At 41.6% G+C, this 27,936-nt stretch overlaps 1 protein-coding gene across 1 annotated transcript in view; it reads left to right on the top strand.

The window, feature by feature from the left end:
* Window positions 1-27,936, top strand: part of plxna4 (plexin A4) — a 195,584-nt gene that overhangs the window by 161,264 nt on the left and 6,384 nt on the right. Inside the window, exons 22-29 of the mRNA XM_057324159.1 lie at window positions 1,322-1,590; window positions 5,523-5,589; window positions 6,753-6,899; window positions 8,090-8,249; window positions 20,430-20,533; window positions 23,477-23,576; window positions 24,813-25,003; window positions 26,656-26,825. Of these exons, the coding sequence (XP_057180142.1) occupies window positions 1,322-1,590; window positions 5,523-5,589; window positions 6,753-6,899; window positions 8,090-8,249; window positions 20,430-20,533; window positions 23,477-23,576; window positions 24,813-25,003; window positions 26,656-26,825 (1,208 nt within the window). The remainder of the gene's footprint in view (window positions 1-1,321; window positions 1,591-5,522; window positions 5,590-6,752; window positions 6,900-8,089; window positions 8,250-20,429; window positions 20,534-23,476; window positions 23,577-24,812; window positions 25,004-26,655; window positions 26,826-27,936) is intronic.

The following is a 27,936-nucleotide window of genomic DNA, read 5'->3' as shown; positions in this document are numbered from 1 at the left end:
TGCATTCGCTCACGACCCGCACGTATATTATTACTGCATCATACCTACGTGAGAAACAGACGCAGTAATGGCTGCAGAGTATTTATGTGTTTTTCAGCTCTGAAGCCGTACAGCACAGTGGGGTTGTTGGGAATTAAAGCTGTCACTGTGCTGTTTGTGTTCACCTTCAGTTAACAATAGACAGCAGCTCTCATTATAATCTACATGAAGTCTCTCCCTCTCTCTCCATTTTTTCTTAAAGCAATGAGGTGCTCTCTTATTCACAATCACTTTTTCCTTAATAACAGTAATGACATGCGACACAACTGTTTTTTCCAAGCGCGAGGGCAGAATTAAAATCTAACGCCGCGCCGGCTACACCGAGCTATGGGTTATTTATGTCCCGCTATGACAGTGATGGACAGTTTTAATTGAATCCGCACGCATTTCTGCAGCCAGTCGTACAAGGCAAACCTTACCTACTTATGCCAGATGAGCTCTGGTTCTAATTAGCTGTTTCAATTAAGATTTAATTGGAATAAACATCCCTGGAAAAGTTTATAGCCAAATCAAATCTAATGACAGGAGCCATCTCGAGAATCTGACAGGTTTTAATGATTATTGATGAGATAAATCACGTCATGAGGTGACTGCGTGGTTTGTCATCAGGTATTGTTATTAGCAGTAAGCTGTTCATTTGTTTACAGGTTGTTTAGTTTCTAGATTAGATTGTTTATTCTCGTCATTTATTTGTTTTATTAGACACGGGCAGAAAAATGTGCCAACATATCGCTGCTGTCCTTCTGAAACCTCGTATCTCCATATTTTGTGATTTTTATTTTTGCCATAAATCATTATTATTAGTCATCCTTTGTTTGTCACTGGGTTTTGCAAGTATCTAACCAATAAAAAGTATTCAAAAGTGCTTGTCAACTTTATTTAATATATATAATGTATTTAATCTTTTAAAAAGTGTTTTTTTTTTCATTTCTTGAAAAACAGCAAATTTGGACATACAAGGTTTCAGAAGGACAGCAACGATATGGACTGTTGATGATAATATCATTCTTTAGGAATAGTTCCCCAATACTGAAAATTCTGTCATCATTTACTCACCCTCTTGTCATTTCAAACTTGAATGACTTTCTTTCTTCTGCAAAACACAAAAGAAGATATTTTGAAGAATGTCGGTAACTGTACAAAGGCGGTACCCGTACAAAGGCTGTACCCATCGGTTTGCATTGGTTTTGTGTGCATACAATAGAAGTTAATGGGTACCTCTGTTGTTTGGTTTTAATTGTAAAGAGTTGTTTGTTTATCAAAATTGTTTTCTTTGCCACAGGTGCCTGGTTACAGACAGGAACAGGTCGAGAAAGGCCTTAAACTCTTTGGACAGCTTATCAACAACAAGGTTTTCCTGCTGTCCTTCATCAGAACCCTTGAGTCCCAGCGAGGGTTCTCCATGAGAGATCGCGGCAACGTCGCCTCCCTGATCATGACGGTGTTGCAGAGTAAACTTGAGTACGCCACTGACGTTCTCAAACACCTGCTGTCCGACCTCATCGACAAGAACCTGGAGAGCAAGAACCATCCCAAACTACTGCTCAGAAGGTAGGGTACCTCGTCGCAATACAGTCCTGGGGTTAAAAACGCTCTTCACGTGAGCGTAATTGTCAGAGCACTTGTTCTAAATTTTGGAATCATTTCTATCTGCCTGATTCTATTAATAGCGGGAGAGCAGATGACCTCTGCGAATTGCCTTTGATACATGGACTCTACTGTACAGCGAATGGGAATAATTGCTCTCGGGGACATTAAAACGCACACTTTCTCTCCCAAACACGAAATGCACTGACACGCTCGTCATTAAATTGTAATTAGGATTAATTAGCTCTGGATCCAATTAACAAAGCGCTGAAAACCTACTGAATGCAGGGAGATCTGTTAAGCTCGATTCCCCATGCAATCATCTCTTCTATATTGCTGCATTCTAACGGCCAATGTTATTACTCTGCCATGCAAACAGATTTTTACTGTTCTTTAATTTTTCTTTAGTTCTAGCAATCCATTTATAGACCCCAGAAATCTCAAAGCCCTTCAGCTACATTAGTCTTCGGCTGACGCTGTTTGTTATTTGTGCTAATTGAAACTGCTGGGACAACAAAATAACACCACTAAGCAAATTGAAAATGAAAATCTGTTGGTCGAAACGGGATTGTAATAGCATGAGGCTGATCATGTGACAACCGTAGAGCTCCGTAACTAATTCAACAACAGAATTGCGGTAAGATTGATTTCTGGATGACACAATAGCCGAGGTAATCTTTTTTCAACTTCTGGAAAGTTTAGTTTGGCGTTTAGATGTGTGTTTTAAGTACAATATCCCACCATGACTATTAGTTCAGTAGTTCTCAACTGGTCTTCGGTTTTCAACCCATTGGCACTTTCAAAATTGTGAAAAAAAAGAAATATCTGTTAAATGAAACGTAAACCTAATATTATGAGGAGCTGCTTATGCACAAATGCACATCCTTTGTTGTAATAGTGTTTCTGACAATATTTGACTACACTAAGCAAATAATGTTTGGTACAAAACCATTTGTTTAAATATATTTTGACCATACAGTTTTGTATTTTACATCATGCTGGCATTAGTGTAGCCCAATTTTTTGCTGTCTATCAAAACAGACACACCAATTGAGAACCACTGCTTGAGTCCATCAATTTCAACGGATTAGACCCTCACGGATATACGGAGGCGATCCACGCCGCACGAAACCTGTCTAACCTCAAGCACCTGCTTAGCACGATGCAAAGCGCCGGCCCAGAAGCTTAATCTGTTGTCTGAGAATCACTTTCCTCTCTCTCGCCGCGTGATTTCTAAATCTGTGTTTAAAATGCAGAGAAGCGGGACGTCTTTGGCAGAAGCCTCCAACCAGCTTTCCTTTCCCCATTTCCAAGAAAGCGCAAGCGATGGCCGCCCCATCTGTCCAGCCTCAACCTGAGTTCACAAACACGCCCGGGCTAACTAACTGACGGGCGGCTTCTGCAACCATCTGTCGTATTTCTCTCCCTCCCGCGTTCCCCGCAGCCCACTCTCCTCGTTTACGATTAAAAATAACCTCGCGCAGACCCGTTTCTCGGGATGTATGGTATTAATAAAGCCCGCGTCCCTCGGTACGATCGCATGTGTTATGCAGGGTCTTCTATTCAAACACATGCCTGTGGATGCATCTTACGCCTGCGCACACGTGCGCTCATTTAACTTCACTTTCATTACCAAACAGAAGTCCTGCGATTATTCTCAGGGGATAATCCTCAGCGAGGGGGGAACCGTGGTTACCCAGCGGGACTCGTCCGTGCGCCGAGCGGCCAATCTTCTCCACATGAGCCGGAGTGCGAAATTGAAATCATTCCTGGCTTCAAGCTGCGTTTTTTAACACACGTGCATTAGGGAGGGGACGTACCGGGGGTTTACTTCAACAGGCGATTGTTTGCTTAAGAAAATAAACCCTGTGATGCTGTGAGCCTTTCCGAGATGCATAACATCAAACCGTTGGACAGGTGTTTGTGTGCGCGCTCCTGATGAGCGTTTCATTTCCTAGCAGACTGCACACAGAACATTTCCGTTGCTCACAAGTTTCTCTTTCAAAGCTTTGGAGGCTCGATGGTAGTCTTAAGTTATCATTTGTTTATGTATCAGTTGAATCACAGATAGAAGAACTGTGTTAAATGAAAAACTGCATTTTGTATGTTTAAGACGTCTTCTGAAACTCTAAATGTGTGTGAGATTTGTAGAAACAATGTAGGGACATAAAAGCTTTCATTTGTGATTTGAGCATTACTCGCTCAACGCCACACTTAGCAACACCGTTAAATCTACCAAGGTGCTTACGAGAGACATTTTCGGCATGTAACAGATACTTGCGGCGCAATATCTGTCATAGCATGACAGCTCGCGTTTTTGCTAGGCTCTGGATCATAAACAAGCTCTTAGGTCCTCGACGTCAACAGAGTCGGCTGCTCACATCCATTTGCAGCAGCAAGCACGGCATCGAATGCAAATGGCCTGGGGTGAATCCGAGAAACGATGGGAAAGATAGATGGAGCTTTTTCTCTCTTCGTTCTGTTTACTAAGCATAGCTCAGCTTTGCATCCTGATGCCACTTTGCACGTTGGCCGTGGAGGAATCCTCCTGCAGCTTTGACATTATTCCGTCTGAAATTGAGTGTTTAATCAGGAGGAACTAAGCACCAGGTGCTGCCCACTCCCCAGCTCCCCATTCTTCACCACTGGATGGGTCATCACTGTTTCAGCAAACAAGTTCTTTCTTTCCTCGCCAGTGACATGTAACAAAGGGATCGGGGGGACGGTGATAGTTGCTTACTCTTGGCACCCTGGCGGTGTTTTAGAGAAGGTGTGCCAGGATTCTCTGGCACTGATGCTACTTATTCCCCTGCCGGTGAGCGGAGAGGTAACACAGGATATGGGTAAGTTTATGGGGTCTTGCCAACGATAATGACAGTCAAATCAGCATATTGCAGAGGAAGCTCATAATGGCATCATATATTAGTACTATGATACTAAGTTTTTTTGGATAGAAATTCTTACATTTTCCATCACAAGTTCCCCCATCCTATCATTCCCTATTGTAATTGGTCCAAATTTAAGGCTTTAAGAACGTTTTGGAAGTGCAGGTGATTACAGGGCAGTGTTTGTAGGGACGGATTTAGATGAAAGAAAAGATGAAGCGTGACCCAGTTGACCTCTGGCCCCGTCCCCCTTTGGCCCACTTGGTGCCGTCTGAGGCAGTGGCAAGGGGACACTAATCCTTTCCAGGTGTTGCACCAGCTTATCGGGCACACACGTACTCAAACGCATACGGGTGAGACAGGGAATGCAGGTGGCAGCTGGGAAGCAGGGCAGCAGAGGTGCAGACACGCGCACACACCACAATAGCGTAATCCTAAAATATTGATGCTCTGTGCCATGGATCATTGCAGTGCGCCTTGGCAATTCACCAGGTCCCTGCAGCACACACACATGGGAGACACGAGATCCGAGTGTATCGGCTTTCACTTTGTCATAGTTATTATGTATGTACATCTTTAATGTCGGACTAGAGCTTGCGGTCCGAGCGAAGGTGCCAATCGTGCTGTGCTCCGAAGTACCAGGACCTTCTATTCAGCCACCTTCTATTGTAATGTGATCCATTTTGAGCTCAATGGCCGGGCCGTGGCATCAATCCAGGCGGATCGCATAAAGGCTTTTAATTGGGTTTCTTGTATTGGGGTCTTGTGGATTATTGTGGCCTTGGAGTCTGGTAATAAAGACAGCCTGCAGATCGGGGCTATAGATTCCAGAATGCAATTCATGTTTCGGCAATTATGTTTGTTTAACAAAGTCCCGTTCATTAGCAGACACCAGGCTTTGTGGCGTGAATTTTTCATGGCTGCGGTAATCGCGTTTGCGCGTGACGCTCGCAGTGATAACAGTGGCTCTGTGCCGCATTTATTTATTTACTTTGTTTGTTTGTTTTTCAGAACGGAGTCGGTGGCTGAGAAAATGCTCACTAACTGGTTCACTTTTCTGCTGTACAAGTTTCTCAAGGTGAGTAGACGGCTCTTTTGCATGGATGTGCAGTGAGTGTGAGAAGATAAAACGGAAGGACTCAAGGTCATTTGGCAAACATGCTGCCGTGCACAGAGGAGTCAACCTTACGGGAGAATTGGAAATGGTGCACTGCAGGTGTTTATATTTGTGTGTGAGAGAGAGAGAGAACAGAGAGAGAGTGTGTGTGTATGTCTATGTGTAGGTGTGTGCATGCACTTCCAATCAAAAAGGGTTTCAAAGTTGGCCGCATCTTGCTGACTCCAGTGTTTCTCAGCATCTATAATGAGACACTGGGCTTAACACCAGGTGCTTCTTAATTCTCCGTTCAGCTCTGTGACTGGCGGTATCACTGTAGTCCTCCCTAGCTCCGGATTCACACCTAAAACCTGCCATTACCCTCTTCATAAACACATCCGAACCAAAAGTTGTCCTGATTTCTGGAAACCCATTCTGTACAGCAGGCAATGAAACCTGGAAGTCTAGCCTTAGTTTCTTTCCAGTCTGGTTTAACGGATTAGATGTGAGTGAATGAAGCCGAAACATAGCTCAAGAGCTTCGGGATTCATTTAAGCTCAAATTGGACTTCACTGTACGAGAAGGACTTCATTGTGATCTCAGCCATGTGAAACCATAACATTATTATTGGGGTCACAGCACATTGATTTGAGTATTATCAAACAGTGCTTGACCAGATGCCCAGACCACTTGTTGGTTTTGGATAAGTGGAAGTGTTGCAGTCCATTTTTCACTTCAACAAGCATATTTTCCCTCAATTCAACCACAGACACACCCCTTCGGCTTATTTTCTAGCCGAGGGGTCTTCAACGGGGGGTCACCAGTCAACATTTTTATTATTAAAAAAAGTAATGTACGGGTTTATGATGTAACACTAGTATTTAAAATATTTGACAGGCTCCACCAAATGGCCCTTGCTCCACAAAAATCATCCACGTCTATCTTAACAATCGCTGAAATCCAAATGAGCGAAAATGTGCCATCAGCTTAAATTACACACATCATCACAGCTGCACGGCCCTATCCAAAACGTCCGTTACCGTTGCTGAATAAGATATGACAGCCTGTATCCTCTGTAGGTGGATTGTGTGAAATGTAAGAATGTGGAAGTGACAGAGTGTTTTCTTTTCTCTCGTCTGACATAGGAGTGCGCCGGAGAGCCGCTGTTCTCTCTCTTCTGTGCCATAAAGCAACAGATGGAAAAAGGCCCCATCGACTCGATCACAGGAGAAGCCCGCTACTCGCTGAGTGAAGACAAGCTCATCAGACAGCAAATTGATTATAAGACACTGGTAAGACCCTGAAGTAATGTACCTTTGACCTATACGACACCCTGCGGTGAATGGCAGTGTCGTGCGGGCTGGTGTGACAGGCATGAGCGGGGCCCGTGTTGTCGGGGCTGCATGTAAGTCAGGATAGGCTGTTTACCGGAACACCGCATCAGGAGGTTAATCTGTATTCTGCACAAAGAACTCTGAGACAAAAGAGAGAGAGAGGGAGAGAGGGCGGGGAGGAAGTGGAGACCAGTGTCACCGCTTGGCATTCGGCCTGTTCCTGTGAACACTATGCTGATTTGATGACTGTAGAAGCCATTTCAGCTACATCATTCTGTCCTCACGTCCAAAGCACTTAACAAACAGCTGTAGAATCAGCCACACAGCAAGTTTTATTGTGGCGTTATTAATCATTACAGTGCTTGCAGAATGAGAACTGTAGAGAAATCCTTCATATATTCTTTATGCATTTTCAAACTTTCAGTTTGAAATCCATTTGACATCTTAAGATCTGCCACAGCCTTGCCTTTGACAAACCCACGCACGGGTTTGCATTTAATGATGTTGATTATGGTTTTTATCCTTTCCATTATACTGCTGGACTCTTAGTATGATGTTTTTTCATCAGAAGAAATGCTAGGGCGTTCTTTAATATCTCTCTCCCGTTGATGTTGTTTTTCTTTTTAATGATGTGACGATGAGGATATGATGATGATGGTGGTGGTGTTAGTATAGTGGAGACAAAAATGACGACTATCATCACAGATAGTGAGTGAGATTAGGAGAATTAGTGTGTCAATTGCAGGCTGGTGTGAGCTGAGTTGAGCAAAGTGACGACTCCCTTAGGGTGGCAAATGGGCTCGCACTGTTACGCCTGCTGTCACGCTGTAGTTGTTTGATAGAGAGCTGTGGATCCATCACAGGGCACCACCAACTCCACCTGGCTACTCTAATTTTGTCCTCCTTAGATGTTTATTGTCTTAAATATAGATTTCAGTTCACACAGTCCCCACCACACCAGCTCTCTGTAGGGCTTGAGTAAACTTTTTAATAAACATTATGCTAAATACTTGCAATTATTCGGTGTAAGCCGAGCTGATATACATTGCACTTTAAATCGGACAAAGATCATTTTATAGATATATAAATATTCATTTTTGTCCCACGCATATTGTAATTATAGGAATTGTGTGCCTGTATTTGTGTAGGTGGTGAACTGCATGCACCCAGACAACGAGAAGAGCCCAGAGGTCCAGGTGAAGGCGCTAAACTGTGACACCATCAGCCAGGTGAAGGAGAAGATCTTGGACGCCATCTACAAGAACGTCCCCTACTCTCACCGACCCAAAGCTTCTGACATGGACTTGGGTAAGACTTGCATTACATTATTCTATTCTGTTCTTTTCTATTTCTCTGGTCCTGGAGAGCACCAACCCTGCACATGTTCCACATCTGTATAATAATACACACCTTTTAGAGAGTTTAGCTCCAATCACATCTGCTTGGAGGTTTGTAGTAATCCTGAATATCTTAATTTGCTGATTTAGATGTGTTTAATTAGGGTTGGAGCTAAACTGTTCAGATCTGTGGCACTCCAGGAACAGAGTTTGACACCCATGGATTATCATGATGTTAAAAATGTGCAGTGTTAGGGACCAGGATTGGGATAGAAGAGGGTTTGTTTTTCTTCAAGTGGTGGAGTAGCCCCAGTGAGAGGTAAGCGGAAGCAATAGGTGTGTTCGACTTCATGCGGTGCCGCAAGAACCGATTGGTGGATGACATCACATTACCGCAAGATGCGCTTTTAAATTAGTCTTGCGGTACTGTGATGCCATGCTCCAAACGGTTCAAGCGGAGCCGCATGAAGACTGCAGGGGTTGGTTTGTTTAAAAAAAATTTAGGGTTTTTTTATTTCTTTTTTTGAAAAATATTGGGATCTGGAGCATAACCCCATGTTTACACGCTCTGGAATCTCAGGGGGGAGACACGCTCCGGTGCTTCCCCCTTTCTGTGGGTACCCTTCGTACGGACTACATCCGCACTTCACGCTTGGGTCACCACCCTACGTGTTACCGCTTACGGTCACTTTGTGCAGGTCAGCCACCTGGCCTTGAACTCTGAACCATCTGATTCAGAAACAGTGGTCATACCCTATGAGCCACTGGGACCTGCACACTTGTGACAGTTCTCTTGGCGTATTCATCTTTCGTTTTAGGTTTTAGATACATAGAAATGCAATGCAAACTCTAACAACCTGTTCTTGAATCCTGAACCACCTGGTCCACTGTCAGTGCTCTTAGCACTGAGCCACTGGGTTTTGCACAAGTGTGGCAGTTTTCCTGGCATGTTCATCTTTCGTTTTATGTTTTAGATACATAGGTAAAATGCAGAAGCTTAACCTGGTCTTGAACCCTGAACCACCTGGTCCACTGTCAGTGCTCTTACCACTGAACCACTGGTTCCTGCTCGCGTTCGGTTTACCTTTTAGATACGTAGGTAAAATGCAAAGCTCCCAAAGTTTAACCTGATCTTGAACCCTAAACCACCTGGTCTACTGTCAGTGCTCTTACCACTGAGCCACTGGGTTCTGCTTGCTTTCATTTTTCGGTTTATGTTTTAGATACGTAGGTAAAATGCAGAAGCATGTGAAGCTTAACCTGGTCTTGAACCCTGAACCACCTGGTCCACTGTCAGTGCTCTTACCACTGAGCTACTGATGTTCCATCTACATAGGAAAAAATGTAAAAGCTTGTGAACTCCAAAAAATTGGACTTGAACTCCAAACCAACTGGTCTAGTGTTAGTGCCCACAACTCTTAGCCACCGGATCCTGCATTCTTGTGACTGTTCTCTTGGTGTGTTCATCTTCCATTTATTTTTTAGAGACTTTGGAAAAATGCAGAGGCATACAAAGTTAATGAACCTGGGTTTGAACTCTGAACCACCTGGACATCTGCCAATGTTCCTACCACTGAGCCATTGGGTCCTGCAGGCTTGTTATGGTTCTCCTTGCCTGGCCATCTTTTGTTTTAAGGTTTACGGACGTAGAAAAATTGCAGATGCATGCCACTTGGACAACCTAGTCACTATCAGAGCACTTACCGCTTAGCCACTGGGTCCTGCACGCTCGTGGTGGTTCTCCTGGCCTGGCCAGCTTTCTTTTTATGTTCTACATGTGTAGAAAAAATTGCAGAAGGATTTAAACGATTACAATCTGGACTTGAACCCTGAACCACCTGGTCCACTGTCATTGCTCTTACCACCCAACCACTGGGTCCTGGCAACTTCTGATGGTTCTGCTGACTTGTTCATCTTTTGTTTTACAGACAAAGAAAAATTAAAGAAGGATGCAATCTGGACTTGACCAACATGGAGTATTCATGCTTCTGCAATTTTCCTTACAACAGGGATTTGAACCCTGAATCACCCGGTCCACTTTCAGAGCTCTTTTTATTTTTATTATTATTTTTTTTTATTTATGTATTCAACAATTTTTACACAAAATTGAAACATTTACAGGCCTCCATACATTTTTAAGAATACATGTAAAAACAGTTAAAAAGTACTTTTGAAAATAAAAGATTTCTTTTAAAAGCCTTTACACAAACCAAAATATTAAAATCATAAAACTTTCTTTAAATAATCAGAGTGAAATATTCCTATTCATAACAAAACTTCTTTCACATTAGTTAAAACATCATTAAAATCAACCATGATCGTCCGGCCTCTTCCAGTTAAAATCTTCAAATATTTTACACACGTCATCAGTAAAACCTTTGTAAAATTCCTCCAACTTGTCTTGTTCCTTAAAATAAAAATGCAAATGCTTCATGTACTTTTCAACTTTCCTTTTCAACACCATTTCTACATCCATTACAAAATTTTCTTTTTTGGCAGGGACTCTCCTTTCCCATATTGCACTTTTCATCAACATAACAAGCAGGTTAATCGCTTTTCTGTTCTCACATTTTTTGTGTTCTCCCAACATTAACATCTTGTTCCAGTCCATTTCTTTCTCGTCTTGTCCCCCTCTCAGCCTCTCAAACAAACATTTACATTTTTCGTTAAAAACATTCAATTTCTCACAGTATAAAAACACATGTAAAACCCCCTCGTCTTCTTCTTTACACACTTTACAAGTTGCGTTTTGCTCCATCCCAATTTTTTTCAACAAAGCATCTGTAAAAATTGCCTTGTGCCTTATCAGGTACTCTGAGTTTCCCAGTTTCGTCTCAATTAACTTCCCCTTCATATTGCTCTATATATTTCCTTCTCTCAGATCTTTGTGTTTCTGTTGCCAGTATTCGTTCGCAACAGGTTTCTTAAAAACACAATCTCTAAAAAAACAATAAAACATTTTCACAGTACATTCTTTAAAATCTCTTAGTTTCTCCCCCAACATGACGTACACATCTTTCTCTTGTTTCCCCTGTTCCATGTTTTCTATTTTTCTAATCCAATCTTCAGGTATTGCACTTTTGATTATGGTAAACTTATTTACAATTTCTTTTCTGCTATATTCTTCTTTTGCTTCCTCCAAAGTGTCCACAATGTACTGTACAGGTAAAAATCCCTCCTTAAACTCGTATAAAACATCTCTCACTTTCGTGATCCCAACATCCCACCACTTCTTAAAAAACACTTCTTTTCCTTGGTTGAAAATGTTCTTATTTAAAAACAGAGGTTGGTTTAAAAAGCTCTCTCTACAATTCGGGATGTGCTGTACAAAAGGTAAAAAATTTCCCCATGCGCTCATCATGTCCTTGTAAAAATCCGGCATCTTTTCTGTCATCTAAGCTTTAGTTTTCATCCATAAAATGTCATCACCCAAGTTAAAATGACCACATTTGTTTAAAAAATATTGCATCGTTTTCTTCCATGCCGTTACATTCCCATCATCTAGTTACTTTTTTACAATTTTGACTCTCAGACTGTTTTTCCTCTGCGCTACATCTTTTAGACCCAACCCACCTTTTTCCACTGCCCCTATCAAAGTGTCGTATGCGATTCTCGGAGGTTTCCCTTCCCATGAAAAGTCTAAAAAACATCTCTGCAATCTTTTTTCAATCCACACAGGCATTGGTGTCACATATAAAACATACCATAACTTAGACATCATTAAAACATTTGAAATTAAAACCTTCCCTTTAAGACACAATGTTCTCAATTTCCAAAAATTCAGTCTTCCCTCAATGTCTCCTAAAATACCTTCCCACATTATTTCGTTTACTCTCTTTTCATCTTCCCCATTAAAACTCCTAAAATCTTGATTTCTTGAACTTCTTTAAAATCAAAATGACTAGTTAAAAACTGCACATTCCCACATCTCATATACACGGTTTTATCTTCGTTTACTTTCCCTCCTGATGCTTCACAAAATTTCTGTACGATTCTCATAGCACTCTTTACACTCTTCATGTCCTTCACAATTAGCGTGGTGTCATCCGCGTACTGAAAAATTGCTTCTCCTTCTTCATTCCCTTCTACATTAATACCTTTTATTTCCTTTTCTTGCCTCATGGCCAGCCCCAAGGGTTCCGCAACTAAAGAATACAACAGCGCTGACATGGGACACCCTTGTCTTATGGATCTTGTTATTTTAAAACATTCTGTTAAAAAACCCGTTACATTTCATTCTACTTACAGCTCCATTGTATAAAATCTTAACCCACTTGATAAAATTCTCTCCAAATCCAAAACTCTTTAAAACTCCAAATAAAAAATCATGTTCCACCCTGTCAAAAGCCTTTTCAAAATCCAAACTAATAACATCCCTCAGTTTTTTTCTCCTTCATGTATCTTATAGTGTCTCTTATGCTTATCGTCGTGTCCGCTATATCTTTCCCTTTAACTGCGTACGCTTGATTCATCTTGATTACTCTCGGCATCACTTCTTTCAATCTGTTTGCTAACATTTTGGATAAAATCTTCAAATCAGTATTTAACATAGTAAGCGGTCTATAATTCTTCAATTCAGTTTTTTCCGTGTTTCTACCTACTATATATATATATTATTTTCATTAAACCCATACCCATTCTTAGATTCATCTGTCCCTTCTTAAAAATCTCATCATACACTTCCTTTAAAATACTGGTTAAAAAATCCTTAAAAACCATATAAAACTCGCTCCCCAAACCATCGATTCCAGGACTTTTTTTTCTGTTTAATTCGTTTATGGCTCTTTCTATCTCCTCTTCGCTTATCTCTTTGTCACAATCTTCCTTGTCTTCCTTTTCTACTTTCGTTTTTATCTGCTTTAACATTTCTTCTTTTTCATCCTTCACTCCTTCGGTTGTAAATAATTTTTCGTAATACCTTTTCATTTCTTTTAGGATTTCTTCATTACACTTTACTTCTTCTCCGTTCTCCTTCTTTACTACTTTTATAGTTTCGGCCTTCCCTTTTCTTCTTTCTAAATCAAAGAAAAATTTTGTGCATTTTTCACCCTCGACGATGTACCGAGCTTTGCTTCTCAATCTTGCACCTTCGTATTTCTTTTCTTCTGTTTCTTTAAGTTTATCTTCCAATTCTTTTATCTTTAACATGTCCTTCTCGTCGTGACTTAGCTCTTTTTCCAAATTCTCAAATGTTCCCTTTCCATTTTGTCTTTTACATTTCTCGATTAGTCTACATTGATTTATTGTGTGATTTTTAACTAAGTATTTCACATTTTCCCACCATATTCTTTTATCCTCCTCATACATCGCATTTCCTTTTTCTTTTTCGATAAGCGTCTTTATATCTAAAACATAACCTTCTCTTTTTAAAACCTCCGCATTTAAAACCCACACCCCTGGACCTCTCGTAATCGTACTAAAATTAATCTGCATGTACAAGGGCTTGTGATCGCTTAAGCTCGTTTCCTCGTATCTCACATTATCAATAAAAACTTTATATATATTGCGTAGGATTTTTTTTCTTTTATAAAGAAGACTTTTACCGAAATGCCCATAATGGGAAACTCCAGTGGGAGTGCGTGACCGTAACTACATTTCTTAGTTCTAGGACTAGGACAACCTAGTCACTATCAGAGCACTTACCGCTTAGCCACTGGGTCCTGCACGCTCGTGGTGGTTCTCCTGGCCTGGCCAGCTTTCTTTTTATGTTCTACATGTGTAGAAAAAATTGCAGAAGGATTTAAACGATTACAATCTGGACTTGAACCCTGAACCACCTGGTCCACTGTCATTGCTCTTACCACCCAACCACTGGGTCCTGGCAACTTCTGATGGTTCTGCTGACTTGTTCATCTTTTGTTTTACAGACAAAGAAAAATTAAAGAAGGATGCAATCTGGACTTGACCAACATGGAGTATTCATGCTTCTGCAATTTTCCTTACAACAGGGATTTGAACCCTGAATCACCCGGTCCACTTTCAGAGCTCTTACCATTTTGCCACTGGGTCCTGTACTCTTGTGACGGTTCTCCTGGCGTGGCCATCTTTCTTTTTATGTTCTACAGGCATAGAATAAATTGCAGAAGCAATTAAACTCTTACAATCTGGACTTGAACCCTGAACCACTGTCATTGCTCTTACCACCCAACCACTGGGTCCATCATGTTTGTGACAATTCTTCTGGTGTGTTTATCTTTCGTGTTACATTTAGAAACGTAAAAAATTGCAGAAGCTAACAACATGGATATGCACCCGGAACCACCTGGACACCTGTCAAAGCTTTTCCTACTGAGCCATTGGGTCCCACACGTTTGTGATTGTTCTCCTGGCATGGTCATATTTCGTTTTACGGTTTACAGATGTAGAAAAAATAGCAGATGCACGCAACCTGGACTTGAACCCTGAACCACTTATTCTACTACCAGTGCTCTTACCATTGAGCCACAGGGTTCTGGCTGTTTGTGACAGTTCACCTGGCATAGCCATCTTTCATTTTTCATTCTAAGGCATAGAAAAAATACAGCAGCATTAAAACTCCAATAACTGGGACTTGAACTTTGAATCACCTGGTCACTGTCATTGCTCTTACCACCAAGCCACTGGGTCATACCCAATAGTAGTGGTTCTTCTGGCGTGTTCATCTTTCATGTTACATTTTAGAGTTATAGAAAACATGCAGAAGCAAGAAAACCAACAACCGGGACTCGAATCCTGAACCACTTGATCCACTGTTATTGCTCTTACTACTGAGCCACTGGGTCCTGCACGTTTTTGGTAATTTTCCTGGCGTGTTTGTCTTTAGTTTTATGTTTTAGATCCATGGGGAAAATGCAGAAGAACGCAAACTCTAACAACCTGGTCTTGAACCCTGAACCACCTGGTCCACTTTAACCGCTCTTACCACTTAGCCACTGGGTCCAGCACGCTTGTAGTTGTTCTCCTGGCATGGACAGCTTTCTTTTTATGTTCTACATGTGTAGAAAAAATTGCAGAAGGATTTAAACTATTAAAATCTGGATTTGAACCCTGAACCACCCGATCCACTGTCATTGCTCTTACCACCCAACCACTGGGTCCTGCATGCTAGTAACAATGTCCCACCCTCTCTTCCTCTATCGCTTTTTGTTTTAGAGACAGAAAAAATGCAGAAACATGAAACTCTTGAACCCAGAAGCACCTGGCCCACCGTCAGTGTTCTTATTGTTGAGCCACTGACTCCTGCACGCTTGTGATCGTTGATCTTTTGTTTTATGCTTTACATACATAGAAGAAATTGCAGAAGCATGAAAACTCGAACAACCTTGACTTGACCACGGAACCACTTGGTCCCCTGTAAGTGGCTGAGCCACTGGGTCCTGCGTATATGTCATGGTTCTCCTGGCGTGTTCATCTTTTGATTTTCCTTTTAGATTCTTAGGAAAAAATATAGAAGCATGAAAACCAGAACACTGAATCACTTGGGCTACTGTCAGTGCTTTTACCACTGAGCCTGCTTGCATGTGAACGTTCTCCTGGCGTCTACGTCTTTCGTTTTAGATACTTGGCTAAAATGCAGAAGTGCAAACTTTAACGACCTTGACATGAACCCTTAACCACTTAGCATACGGTCAGTGTTCTTACCACTGCCCACTTGTGATGGTTCATCTTTCGTTTTACGTAGTATTAGGCAAAATCTAACAAACTGGGCTTGAACCCTGAACCACCTAGTTCTCTGACTAGGTATGTACAACACATAGTTCTCCTAGTATATTTGTCTTTTTCATATATACTTGAAACAAATGTTGTATCACTCAAAGTCCAGCACGTTGGTCTTAACCCTGTACCTCTTAGCTCTGGTTCAACCTTTATATAATGGAGCAGCTGGGTCTTATGTGCACCATAGGTTTTTTTTTCTCTGAATAAATTAATGATTTTTTGCTATTGAATATGAAGAGGTGTCTAGAGGACCGCCATGTGTTCAGAGCTGGTGAGACCCGAGGAGGATTTAACCACCAATAAGCTCCTGCTATCTCATATGTTTAAAAAATATGTTGATAAACAAACACAATGACATAATACCATCATATCAATTACAGATAACAGGGACATGTACATGCTGTATGTGATTGGTTATTTATTTACACCTCCTGGGGTTTAACTCCGAGTATGTTAACCCTGAAATGAGGGAAAGTCTGGGTTTTCCCTTTCAGAATGGGAGGTGCCCGTTCTTATACTCAAGAGTCAGTTACCATGAATCTAACCCAGTCTGGAGAAGGTTTTCTTTGCCAAAAACGGAGTTGCTTTCACTCTCCTCTCACGTTTTTAAGGTGCAAGCAGTGTTCAATTCATTCCTTCATTACACATATTTGATCATGCAGAGACCATAAGTCTTAAGAGTTGATTTACCTTAAGATTAGAAACTGAGTTTTTGGTTTTAACTCAGAGTTGGTCGCACCTCCTTGTTAGCTATATACATATATTTAAAACATGTAACATGACCAGACATGCAAACTTCAGCAACATGGGTTTGAACCCTGACCAACCTAGTCCACAGTCCGTGCTCATAACCCTGAGCCACTGGGTGTGCACTACAGAGAATTCTCTTGGTATATTTGTCTTTTTTCTTATATACCTGAAACATGAATGTCAGAGCACTGAATGTCCAGTATGTTGGTCTTGAACCCTGGACTGCCTGTCTCTGGTTCAATGTTTATACCATTGAGCCATTGGGTCTTGTGTGCAACAGAGGTTTTCTTTCTCCAGATACATTAAAGCGGCCCTAACACACACGGTTTCTGCCAATCTCATATTAATCTTGAGTACCTATAGAGTATTGTTGCATACTTTGTATCTTCGAAGAGTATTTAGTTTGATCACATTTATAAAAGTTAGATACAGCTGTAAGATTATTTCCGAAAGCAAACGGCGCATGCGGGGGGGAGGGGTAGGCTGAACTAAAGCACTTGCGCGCCCATTGCCAACAAACCGCAGACATCAGTTTCACTTACCGCATGTGGTTCATGTCCGGCATCTTTTAGCGCTGGGACGGCTCCATATATCAGTTTCAAACAATCTCCAAATCCAGCGTTATATCCACCGTTTATATAACATTCATCACCCAAATGCAGTGAACAAACAAACACCTGAACTTCGCAAACGTACGCTCTCTCTCTCTCTCTCTCCTGCACACAAGTGAAAGTGACGTTTGCGCATGCTCCTCCTCCTGCTCTCTTGCTGCCGCGTGGGCGTGCCGCATGCTTTTCTGGGAGAATTGTCCAAGAAGGGACTAAGAAAAATAGTTACAAAACAGTTTTATATGTTCGAAAAAAACTTTCTGAAACCTATACGATCGCTGGGGGAGTGTATCGAGCACAGAAATACTACGTAATACACCCAACTCGTTTTTTTGACAAGTTAACCATGTTAAGCACAAGAAGACAGCGCGTTTAACATTGTAAAGAAGTCAGAATGCATGACACACCTTTGCATCACCCCTTTAATCTAATGATTAAATTAGTAAACAAAAAAATGCCCATACCACCTCTCATCGCCAACAACTTCACTGGTAGAATTTGAACCAGAGGCTGTAATGTTAGGACAAGCTCTAAAGCCACAAACACTAACCGCTGGAGTAAATTGCACTTCTGGCCAAATCTTTGCACAGATGAGAGACATTTCTTGTAAAACAGCTATCTGTCTAATTTGACAAAGAATTTGTTTTCTTGTCCCTAAAAATTACTATCCTACTGTGGAGAGTGTTACATAAACTCCAGCAGTGCTCATTGAATTAAATCATAAATCAGATTAATGATTTATCAGTTTATGAATCAGACTCGCTCACACTTACTGATTTTTCAAATAATGCTAGAAATAATATGAGAAGTTTAAAATAACTTTAGATGGACTGTGACGACATCACTGTCAAAATCATGTTGCGTCCACACATACAGTTGTGAGAGAGACATTAGCTTTATAGATTTTTTTCAGTTGAATGTGAAGAGATGTCTGGAAGAGCTCCATGAGAGTGTTCAGAGCTGGTGAGAGCCGAGGAGGATTTAACCACTATGTCATATATATTTTTAAAATGTTGATAAACGCTGACATATCACATCAAGAACAGATAACAGTGACATGTACACAGACCTGTACATACTATATGTGATTAGGTTTTATTTATTCACACCTTCTTTAAAAGCTCTTCTGTGCTAGACTCTACGTGCAGCATACATACCCAACATTGCTTCCCAATAACCTTATTGGTGTTTTTTGTTTTTGCAAAAATAACATTTCTATAAGACCAAGACCCCAACACAAGTCTGTACATAAGGAACTGGTACAGCGATAGGTGAGGAAAATGTTTTAGCTCTACTGAGTAAAATGCTTTTATTGGCCCCGGAGGGCAAGCGTGTTGTTTTATTAGGACAGAGGAATGAACGATGTTGGAGGTGTGTATGCGTTCCCACTTCCCCGGATCAGAGTCTGCGTTTCGGCATTCCATAAGCGGATCTTAGGGTCTCCCGAGCCTCGCCACAGTCTCCGTCTCCGATCTTGGGGCCAGATAAAGATAACGGGTAATGGGAATGAGGTAGCCTCCATCTCGCCTCGAGCCCTCGGAGACAAATTGGACCGGAGCGTTTCTGTCCCCTGCCTTTGTTTTTAATTCTCTCTGTCACACTCCCCCGAGGGGACTGAAGATAGAGGGAAAGAATGAGAGAGCGATGCAGACAAATCAATGCACTTCAGCTCATCCCGGACTTGACTCCGGTCGTCGCTCTGGCTCCGTTTTATCCAGCTGTACCCTCCTCCTGTCATCGTCAGCAAAGATCTCATCCATTCTGCTGCATCTCTCGGCGGAAGTGCCACAAATGCATTTAAGTGCTTTATTCTCTTCCGTTTCTCAGTTTTCACACTACAGCTTTATTTTACAGCAATCTCACTTCTCGTGCACTCTCGAGTCTGTTACTCTTGAATCTCTGCTTATCCGTTTCACATGCTGCCTGAAATCACTGCAGGTGGATTTGGGAATTTTGCAATTTTCATTTCTTGCTTCTTTTCCTCTTTTATCTTTGTTGTTTTTCTGTTCTTTTCGCTTGTCTTCCCCCCTGCCTATTTGTTTATACTTCTCTAAGTCAAGGCTCATTTGCATGTTTATAGACAGTTGTACTGTACCTAGATATAAAAACAATGACCGGCCGTCTCTTGGAGATTCAAAGTTATTCTCATCACCCAGAAACACGTTTCATCATCTGCCTGGGATTGGTGAGGATCAGAACAAAAGATATCAGCGGGCGGCGTGAAGATGCCTCAGTCCTCCAGCGTTCATTTCGCAGCAGGGGAGTTAAAAAAGGACGTCTGTCTTGTTCACGGCCATGTTATCTGTACATAACATTACACAGGGATATATTTATTTGATTTGGTGCTGATTCCCGTCACTGATTCACATTGGCATTTTTGCTGAGGCTGCAGACAGCGACTGGTGGGTTCTGGGTGAGCGCGGGGTGGGAGAATATCTTTGTATTTTGTTGTGCATCTCAGTAACTACAATAAGAGGAAGCTCAGCGGGAGGCTTAATGCGGTCGATCAGGGCCGTTTGGGCTCAGAAAGCTCGACCCACTACAGATGAAAAAGGAAGTGGCTTTCAGCAGCGGCTGTAATCACACTCATCGATCCACTGGCCACGAAGGCCCGTCTCTGTAACAAAGGGCAGAAGAGATTAATTTACCTTCGCTTTTCTTCCACCTTTTCCCAAACGCTCCTTCACGTACCCTTATTTTCTCTGCCAGTTTTATTTCTTTCTAATTCTCTCACTTCAAAAATGCTCTCTCTTGCCTCTTTCATTTTCAATAGTAAAGTGATAGTTCACCCAAAAATGAAAATTCTGTCATCATTTACTCACCCTCTTGTCATTTCTAACCTGTATGATTTTCTTCTGCAGAACACAAAAGAAGATATTTTGATATTGATATTTTTTATAACCATTAAGTGTAAACTCATTACTGTGGTGCATTATGGGACTGAACGAGTGCATTCTATGATATTCACTATGGTTTTGGACACCACTACTACGGACGTGATCAAACGTGACACGTTTTTGACAACAGTCTTTTTGTGAAATCATTCAGTGATGCAAAAAGTATTTGATTTTATTTACAAGCTTGTTATGTCGTTGCAGAGTGGCGTCAAGGCAGAGTGGTCCGAGTCATACTACAAGACGAAGACGTTACCACGAAGATCGAGGCTGACTGGAAAAGACTCAACATAGTATCTCATTACCAGGTACGACCCTATAAATCTTGATTTTATATTTTTAATATATTGCAGAAAAGATGATAAATAACAGATGTAGTTTAACAGTATGGCAAGGCCACCAGGCTGGTAGATCTTTCCAGGCAAAACCGTAACACTTTTAAAAAACAAACCCAATCCTCTAGAAAAAGCTGTACTTTGAAAATATGCACAGTGGTAAATGGCCTTTTCCAGGTAATCTCATTCCTGTAATGAGGCGTTCAGTATGCAGGTCTGTCTCAGAGTCAGAGGTCAAACACACAAATGCGTCAGAGGGGCACAAAGCAGACACAATTTTCACTTTTTTCTTTCTCCTATCCCGAACATCTACTCCAACACAAAGCATCTATAAAACACTGCTAGAAAGGCTTTTATCTGCGTATTTATTTACTTACTTTTTAGTATAGTATATAGACCGTTTCATCGGACGCGTGTGCGCCTGTCCCCCAGTTAACTTCCGGTCTGTGTTTGGCTAGTGTCTAATAATATAACTATTTATATTTTATTTAATTTATGTTAATATTAATATGTATTGTTATTTTACTGTATAATAATTGTATTAAATAAAGATTTGTTGAATTTTGTTGTATGTTCATTTTATTAAATAAACAATTTGTTGAATGGGTCCTGTAGTTCGGTCACATTTAAACAAACCGTATGGTACATTGACATCTAGCAGTTGAGCTTGGTATCAGAGTCTAAATTCAAAATATTGGAGAAACAAGTTTCTTCTTGGTTTCTTTTGATTGTTATCAGAAATAATCTACAGGCACACTATTGTTTGTGAATGTGTACTGGAAGTTCAGTTGGGGTCACAAAAGTGCGCATGCGCAGTAACGTTAGTTTATGTTGTTAAGATGAAACCATCTATAGACACTCGTTAGATATATAAATATATTTAAAATCAGAAAGGAGTGTGAGCATGATTTCTATTTAAAGCATCATCTCCAGATGTCCCAGTACAGTTAATCTGACATCAGTGGGATGCAGGTGCATGTGGAGCTGAACATCTGACATCTAGGAAAGGTTATGCAGACAGTGCTTTTAAATAAACAGCTCACTGTAGTTTAATTCTGGCTTCTAATAATAGATTCTGTGGAGATAACTAAGAAAGAAAATGAAGATATATGCTAAATTAATAACTTATTTTATGTTCTTTTACACGCTACTGTTGTTTAAAAAGAAGCTCAAATATTATGTTGTGTTGTCTTTAATTTTCCATTTATTCCAGTTTATCTAAATAAATGAACATTGAAATCTTATTCATCTCATTCATTATGTCACGGCCTCACCAAACACTCTTTCATGCCCTCTGACCCCTGTAACAGGGTGCAAACAAGACATTTCCAGGTCGTTATAAACCCTGCTCTAAAGTAGTTGACGGGGACCAAAAGGTGATTGCCGGGGATGGGGAATGGCAATGCTGTGTCAGCAGAGAACTGATCAAATCAGTCTACTTACTATTGACCAAGCACACATGAATGCGCATTCAAACATGCGGGTGTGAGAAGCATACAGAGAAGAGTCGTATCCCTAGACAAAATATGTCCGTCTGTCTGGGTCAGGTTAGGAGAAGAGACAGGCGCTGCTTCATTATGGTGTAAATAATTTCCCCTGTAAGCCGGCCTTCAAATGAGTTTTTGGAGAGAGAGAGGAGTCTGCGTGGTACTTAAATTAAATGTCACAGGGTGGCGCGTGGGTGCAGGGCTGTGAGCGGCGGGGTGGATTAGCCGCTGATTGGAATCGGAGATGAGATAATGAAGACAGAAGTTAATTCATTTTTTAGTCGGGGAGGGCAGGCTGTCCTTGACAAAAAAAGAGATCTATCAGAGACTGTTGGAGTTAAAGAAGGGGTGAAAGAGACCCTCGTACAATCTTCTGTTTCCTTATTTCCTTGCAACATTCACGACGTTTAGTGTAGTACACAATGTGAAGTAGCATTCTGCATCGATGTCGTCTATTCTTATAAGATGCTCTGTGCATTTCTAATGCTCTATATCTCCAGTCACCTTTGATACCCTTCTACATATCGAGGAGCTTCTCTCTAGTCAAATGCATCTGCCTCTTATTCTCTGACGCTAATTCTTTGATGTCTTCATGGGAAGCATTACACTGGGTTGTATAAGCCTCGATATCTGACGGCTCTGAATTCTATCAGGAATACAGAATCTCTCTTAAAGCGTAAACTCACCCACAGAGGAAAGATAAAAGAGAGAATCCCTGCTGTTTCCTAACAAAAAAAAAGCGTTTCAGTGAAATGTAGCCGTAGTCTACTTCCACAGTCATTCACCTGTCTGTTTGGCATCTTTCCTGCGGTGTACGAATTGTTCGTTTGATTCTGTTGAAGTTCGGCTGGGGTTTGCGGCTCTCCTCATGGACCGATACGGTGAACAAGAAACACTTAACTAGGGAGTAAGAAAAGAGGTTAAGGTGTAAAGAATAACGCCTTAATGGTTTGTAAAGCCCAAATTCCCACTGATACAATACAGTAGTCGCGTGTCCTCGTGCAGTTCTGAAACTACACCATCTAGATCTTCACCTCAATTAACCCCTTAAGTGCCACAGGCATCCAGTAGCAAATTATGTAGAGCGAGAGATGTCTCATTGGGGAGAAGAAGTCCCTTCGTGTTAATTGAATTTAGCTTGCTAAGGCTTATTGTAGTTAGCGGTTGCTGAAGCATAGCGTTAAACAGTCAAGACTTTCTTGAAGTCCTACTGATATAAGAGATCTCATATCAGATCTAATTTCTCACTATACATATACTAAAAGATGGTTATCACTTTGTGATTCTGAATAAAAGTTTCACACTAAACCTGAATTAACCTTAACTATAAAAATGCATAAAATGACTTGTGGAAAAAAATTCTTTTTTTACAATTGTGTGGTACATAGAGGCATGACGTGTAAAAGATTCTGTTTTTCTATATCCACAGGTGACTGATAATGCCGTGGTAGCGCTTGTTCCAAAGCAGGTCACTGCATACAACTCTGTCAACAATTCCACCGTCTCCAGAACCTCCGCTAGCAAATACGGTATGTCTCCTAACTGCGTGTCTGCTCTAAAATGTTTTATGACATTATTTTTTAGGATATTTGTCTTTTGTGATGGCCAATGCAGGAATACGTGCATCCACATATCAACTATACTAAACATACTATTCAAAATGTTTCACCATGGCTGAGTTACTTCATCTGGACCACGCCGGTAACAAAACCAGAGTTAAGACAGTAACAAAGCTGTCCTGCCGTCTTACATGGAGCTAAGAGAAAAGCCATCGTTAAACATGCAGCGTTTTAGCCGCTCGCAAAATGAAACGAGAACGAAGCTCAAACTGAATTACGCGGAGACGGTCGGGCGGCGTACAAAGGTAAAAGCATGAAAATGAGTCTCTTTGCACTTGACTTGCCTCCCGAGACTCGGAATCCGTTCCCGTGGTTCGGCCGCCATCACTCCCTGGTACGATTGGCTCGGAAAAAGCTCAAGATCAAAGCTTGGGCCGTGCGAGTGCTCCCCCTGCACATCAAATAGACCATTAAGATCGTCTCATCTCCATATGCTTCCCTGCACTCTAAATGAGCCTTAAAGGAGACAGAGAGAGAGACACGTCACTTCACTCTTACAGAATCAACTTAAGATGACGGCAGAATTTACAGACAGGATGAGACTCTTTGAACTGGCCGGTCATGGTCATGAAGTATTGTCTGTATTCTAGCTTCTTAGTTATATTTCTAAAATGTAAGTTTATGATGAATTATTAATTATATGCACTTTATAGCCACTCTCGATCGCCCCTGTAAAACTCTCCGCATGCGTTTTAATCATCAGGTTACTCTCTCTCTCCCAAACGCTGCTTCTTTCCCCAAGAGAGATTGATTTCTGTTGCATCTGGCACTGAACTTTTTTATCTTACCAAATCAGGCCTTCGCCAATCAATTTTTTTCCCACGCTCTGTAAACATTCATTGAGCGCTGTGTTTTTTTAAATGTCATGGCTGATCTCTCCCTATTGGCTGAAGCATGAATATTTCATCCGCCCTGACACCTGTTCGATTTTGTGTCCGCCAAAGTGCGCACGTCCGCACCAGAGAAAGCGTGCGGGAGAGAGCGAGATGAAAAATTAAGCGACCGTACGCTCTAAATGATTCATATCCAATTTCAAGTACTACCCGACAAAAGCCAATGTGTTTTCTACAGCGAGGAACAGATCAGGTACACTGTCACCGTAGACACGAATCAACGCTCACCATCTTTGTCTTTTCTCTCCCACAGAAAACATGATCAAATATACGGGCAGTCCAGACAGCCTGCGTTCCCGAACCCCGATGATCACACCTGACCTGGAGAGCGGCGTCAAGGTGTGGCATTTGGTAAAGAACCATGAGCACGGAGACCAGAAGGAGGGAGACCGTGGCAGCAAAATGGTCTCCGAGATCTACCTGACCAGGCTGTTAGCTACCAAAGTAAGCTTTGTCTGTTCTTTAACCAAACAGTATTACAAAGACTTATTGGTGCAATTAGGGTTCGATTTAAACAAACACCACTGATGCCGTTGCTCAGTTTAAAATGCCTTCTGAAATGAGTTCAGTGTCGTGTAAAATAAGCCGTTATCGCAATAGGCCACAAATGCCCAAAACTGCAGTTGGTCTGTTTTCTCTATTAGTTTCACGCTGACTGAGTTTCTTTCTGTGTGCTTATGTGTGAATACAGATCCCTCACTTCTTAAACAGAATATTACATCACAGATTACATGGCAAGGGTTGTTTCTCTATATATCAGAAGACTTGTTATAAGAAGTACAGGAAAATAATATAATATAAAAGTGAAGGATCTTGTCAACCCCCTATATTCATGAACAAAACCTTGTAATAAAAAACTCAAAGCTATGATGTGTCTCTGTGATTGTGTGACCACCAAGACCTTTACCTGACGCATTCAAGCGAGACTTACACAAACACGACAAACGCCCCGGCGACTACCTCACCCCTCTCACGTCCCATTTTCAGATGGATTATTTGTGAGAAATAACCAGTTTATCTCAGACACCATCTTTCTTGGTGAAAAATGATTGGTGTGACAGCACAGTAATTGACTGTTTGGCTTTCAACCCTGCAATAAATACTTGTGATCTGCCCGGGGTGCTGATGCTTCTAGTATTCAGTCCATCAGCATCTCTAGAGGACCAGTGTGCGGTACCTATTTTTGCCTCCTTCCATTACGCCGAGCTTTATTTTATCTCACACGCTCTCGCCTTTTCTATTTGCGATTACACTAATCGTTTTTTTCCCGCCCATACGAGATCACTTGAAGTTTAATGCTCAGTCTGGCCGCGTCTGATAGCATGCTTTTAAGTGAGCCGTAATGACCAGGTACATTTCAAACAGCTGCAAATAGCCGCTTTAGGTCCCGGGCGACTAATGATGATGTCAGTCGTCACACGGGATGACACCTGTCAGAACTGTCGCAGCATCCCCGTCTTTAGTACCCCACGGCTGTCGGCTCGTTGATACAGGGTGAGAAATATGTGTTTTCATCTTCATAGGCAAAAGATAAGCTGTCAGGGATGTGGGACACAGTGGAATTATTGTCGGGATTGTCAGCTAAAGGGATTTTTTTCTTCGGCTTCCTCGCCGACTCTTGCCGTCTGCTCAAACGGAATGGGATTTTATTTGCACACCTCATCCGGATGCAGAGCTGGCTACAAGATACGGGCAATGCTTTTCGTCTCTCTCCGTCTCTCTCTCTTCCATGTGTCCTATCAGTTCTTTCATTACAAGTGGATTAGATTCTGTCTTCTCTCCTTCTTAAACTCGCTGCCATTAAATCAAATTAGGGTCAATGGTGCAGGGTGGACGTTAATCCAACCACACAAAGCGGCTTAGGCAGAAACGCTTCTGTTCCCTGATATTAAAAGTGAACCGCAAAGTAACAATTTCACTATCAAAGAGTTTGTCTAAGAAACTCCGGTGGTTTCGTTGGTGGGATTACCGACAGGTGGCTGTTCGGAGGGATTTAAAAACACGTTGCGTACTAAATAACAGCTCATTTGAGTCTCTTTAAGAGTAAATAAGATGAATAAAGAAATAAATCAAATATGTTTTTTGTTGTTTTTCAGGGTACGCTACAGAAGTTTGTGGATGACCTGTTTGAGACCATTTTCAGCACAGCGCACAGAGGAAGTGCCCTCCCCCTCGCTATCAAATACATGTTTGACTTCCTGGATGAGCAGGCCGACAAGCACAACATTCACGACCCGCACGTCAGACACACGTGGAAGAGCAACTGGTGAGAGACAGCACACATTCACAACATCACATTCACACATAAACGTACATTTATGAACTAATTCAGAGTCAATCCCATAAAACCAGACACGACAGCATCACTGCCACAGTGCGCCTCCTACCATGGCCATCACCATGACAATGAGTGTACGGGAAATTAGTATCATTCGTTTCCAAATTAATTTCACCAAACCAATGTCGCCAGGGCGGAAAAGAGGGTTGTGGGGTTAAATAAACAATGAGCAGATAAAACCAAATAGAAGAGGGGGTTGAAAGGAGTGAGTGGAGTGGAAAGGAAAGGAAAGCTTAGCATTATTTAATTAAATTAATTTTTGACTTCTATATCTTTTCTACTCTATCTGTATATAAAAAAAAACTTAGCTCTGTACACTAGGCCTTGTGAGACATGTTTTATTGCACTTATGCTTTTTGTTTTCCAAATGTTGACCCAATTGCTTCCATTGTTTACCCAACTTGTAAGTCGCTTTGGACAAAAGCGTCTGCTAAATGACTAAATGACTAAATGTAAATTTAATGAGTGGTAATCCATCATTAGCCTCTGCCAGCTTCCTATCACGCACCACCCCAAATGCGCTGATATTGATGAGAGGGCACGAGGGGGGGTGATGGGTACAGGTCCTCGTATTTACTCTTGTTTTATAGACCCAATCTCTCTCTCCTCCCGCAGCGTGTTTCAGGCCCATTTGAGAACGTTAAGTGTTTTTGGAGAGCACGGAGGGTCACTCTTGCATTATACATTAATGGAATCGTTCACACAAAGAGCCGAACGTTAAATAACGATTTATCATCTCGGACTTCTCGACGTGCATTACAGTTGATGCCACCGCAGTGTCTGGGAATTTTTCTTTTAATGCATATGAAAGGGTCTTCCGCAGGACTAATGCACCTCCACGCTGCTTTTGCTGACGGCTAATGTCTCTCAAGGAGAACGAAAGAGCTCCATTTGAGCAAAAAATAACAGGCCACAGCCTTACGGGGTGTTGAATGGGCCAATGCTGTGGGCCGGGCCTATTTAGTGTCTGCAGAGGATTTTAACATGCCGAATCTGAGCGCACTTGCCTGTAAAACCTTCTTTTGTTCAGCACCGCTAC

Source organism: Triplophysa rosa, linkage group LG24, assembly GCF_024868665.1.
Source record: "Triplophysa rosa linkage group LG24, Trosa_1v2, whole genome shotgun sequence".
NCBI lineage: Eukaryota > Metazoa > Chordata > Actinopteri > Cypriniformes > Nemacheilidae > Triplophysa > Triplophysa rosa.
The sequence above is the reverse complement of the archived record's forward strand: the minus strand, read 5'-3'. Positions and strand labels throughout refer to the sequence as shown.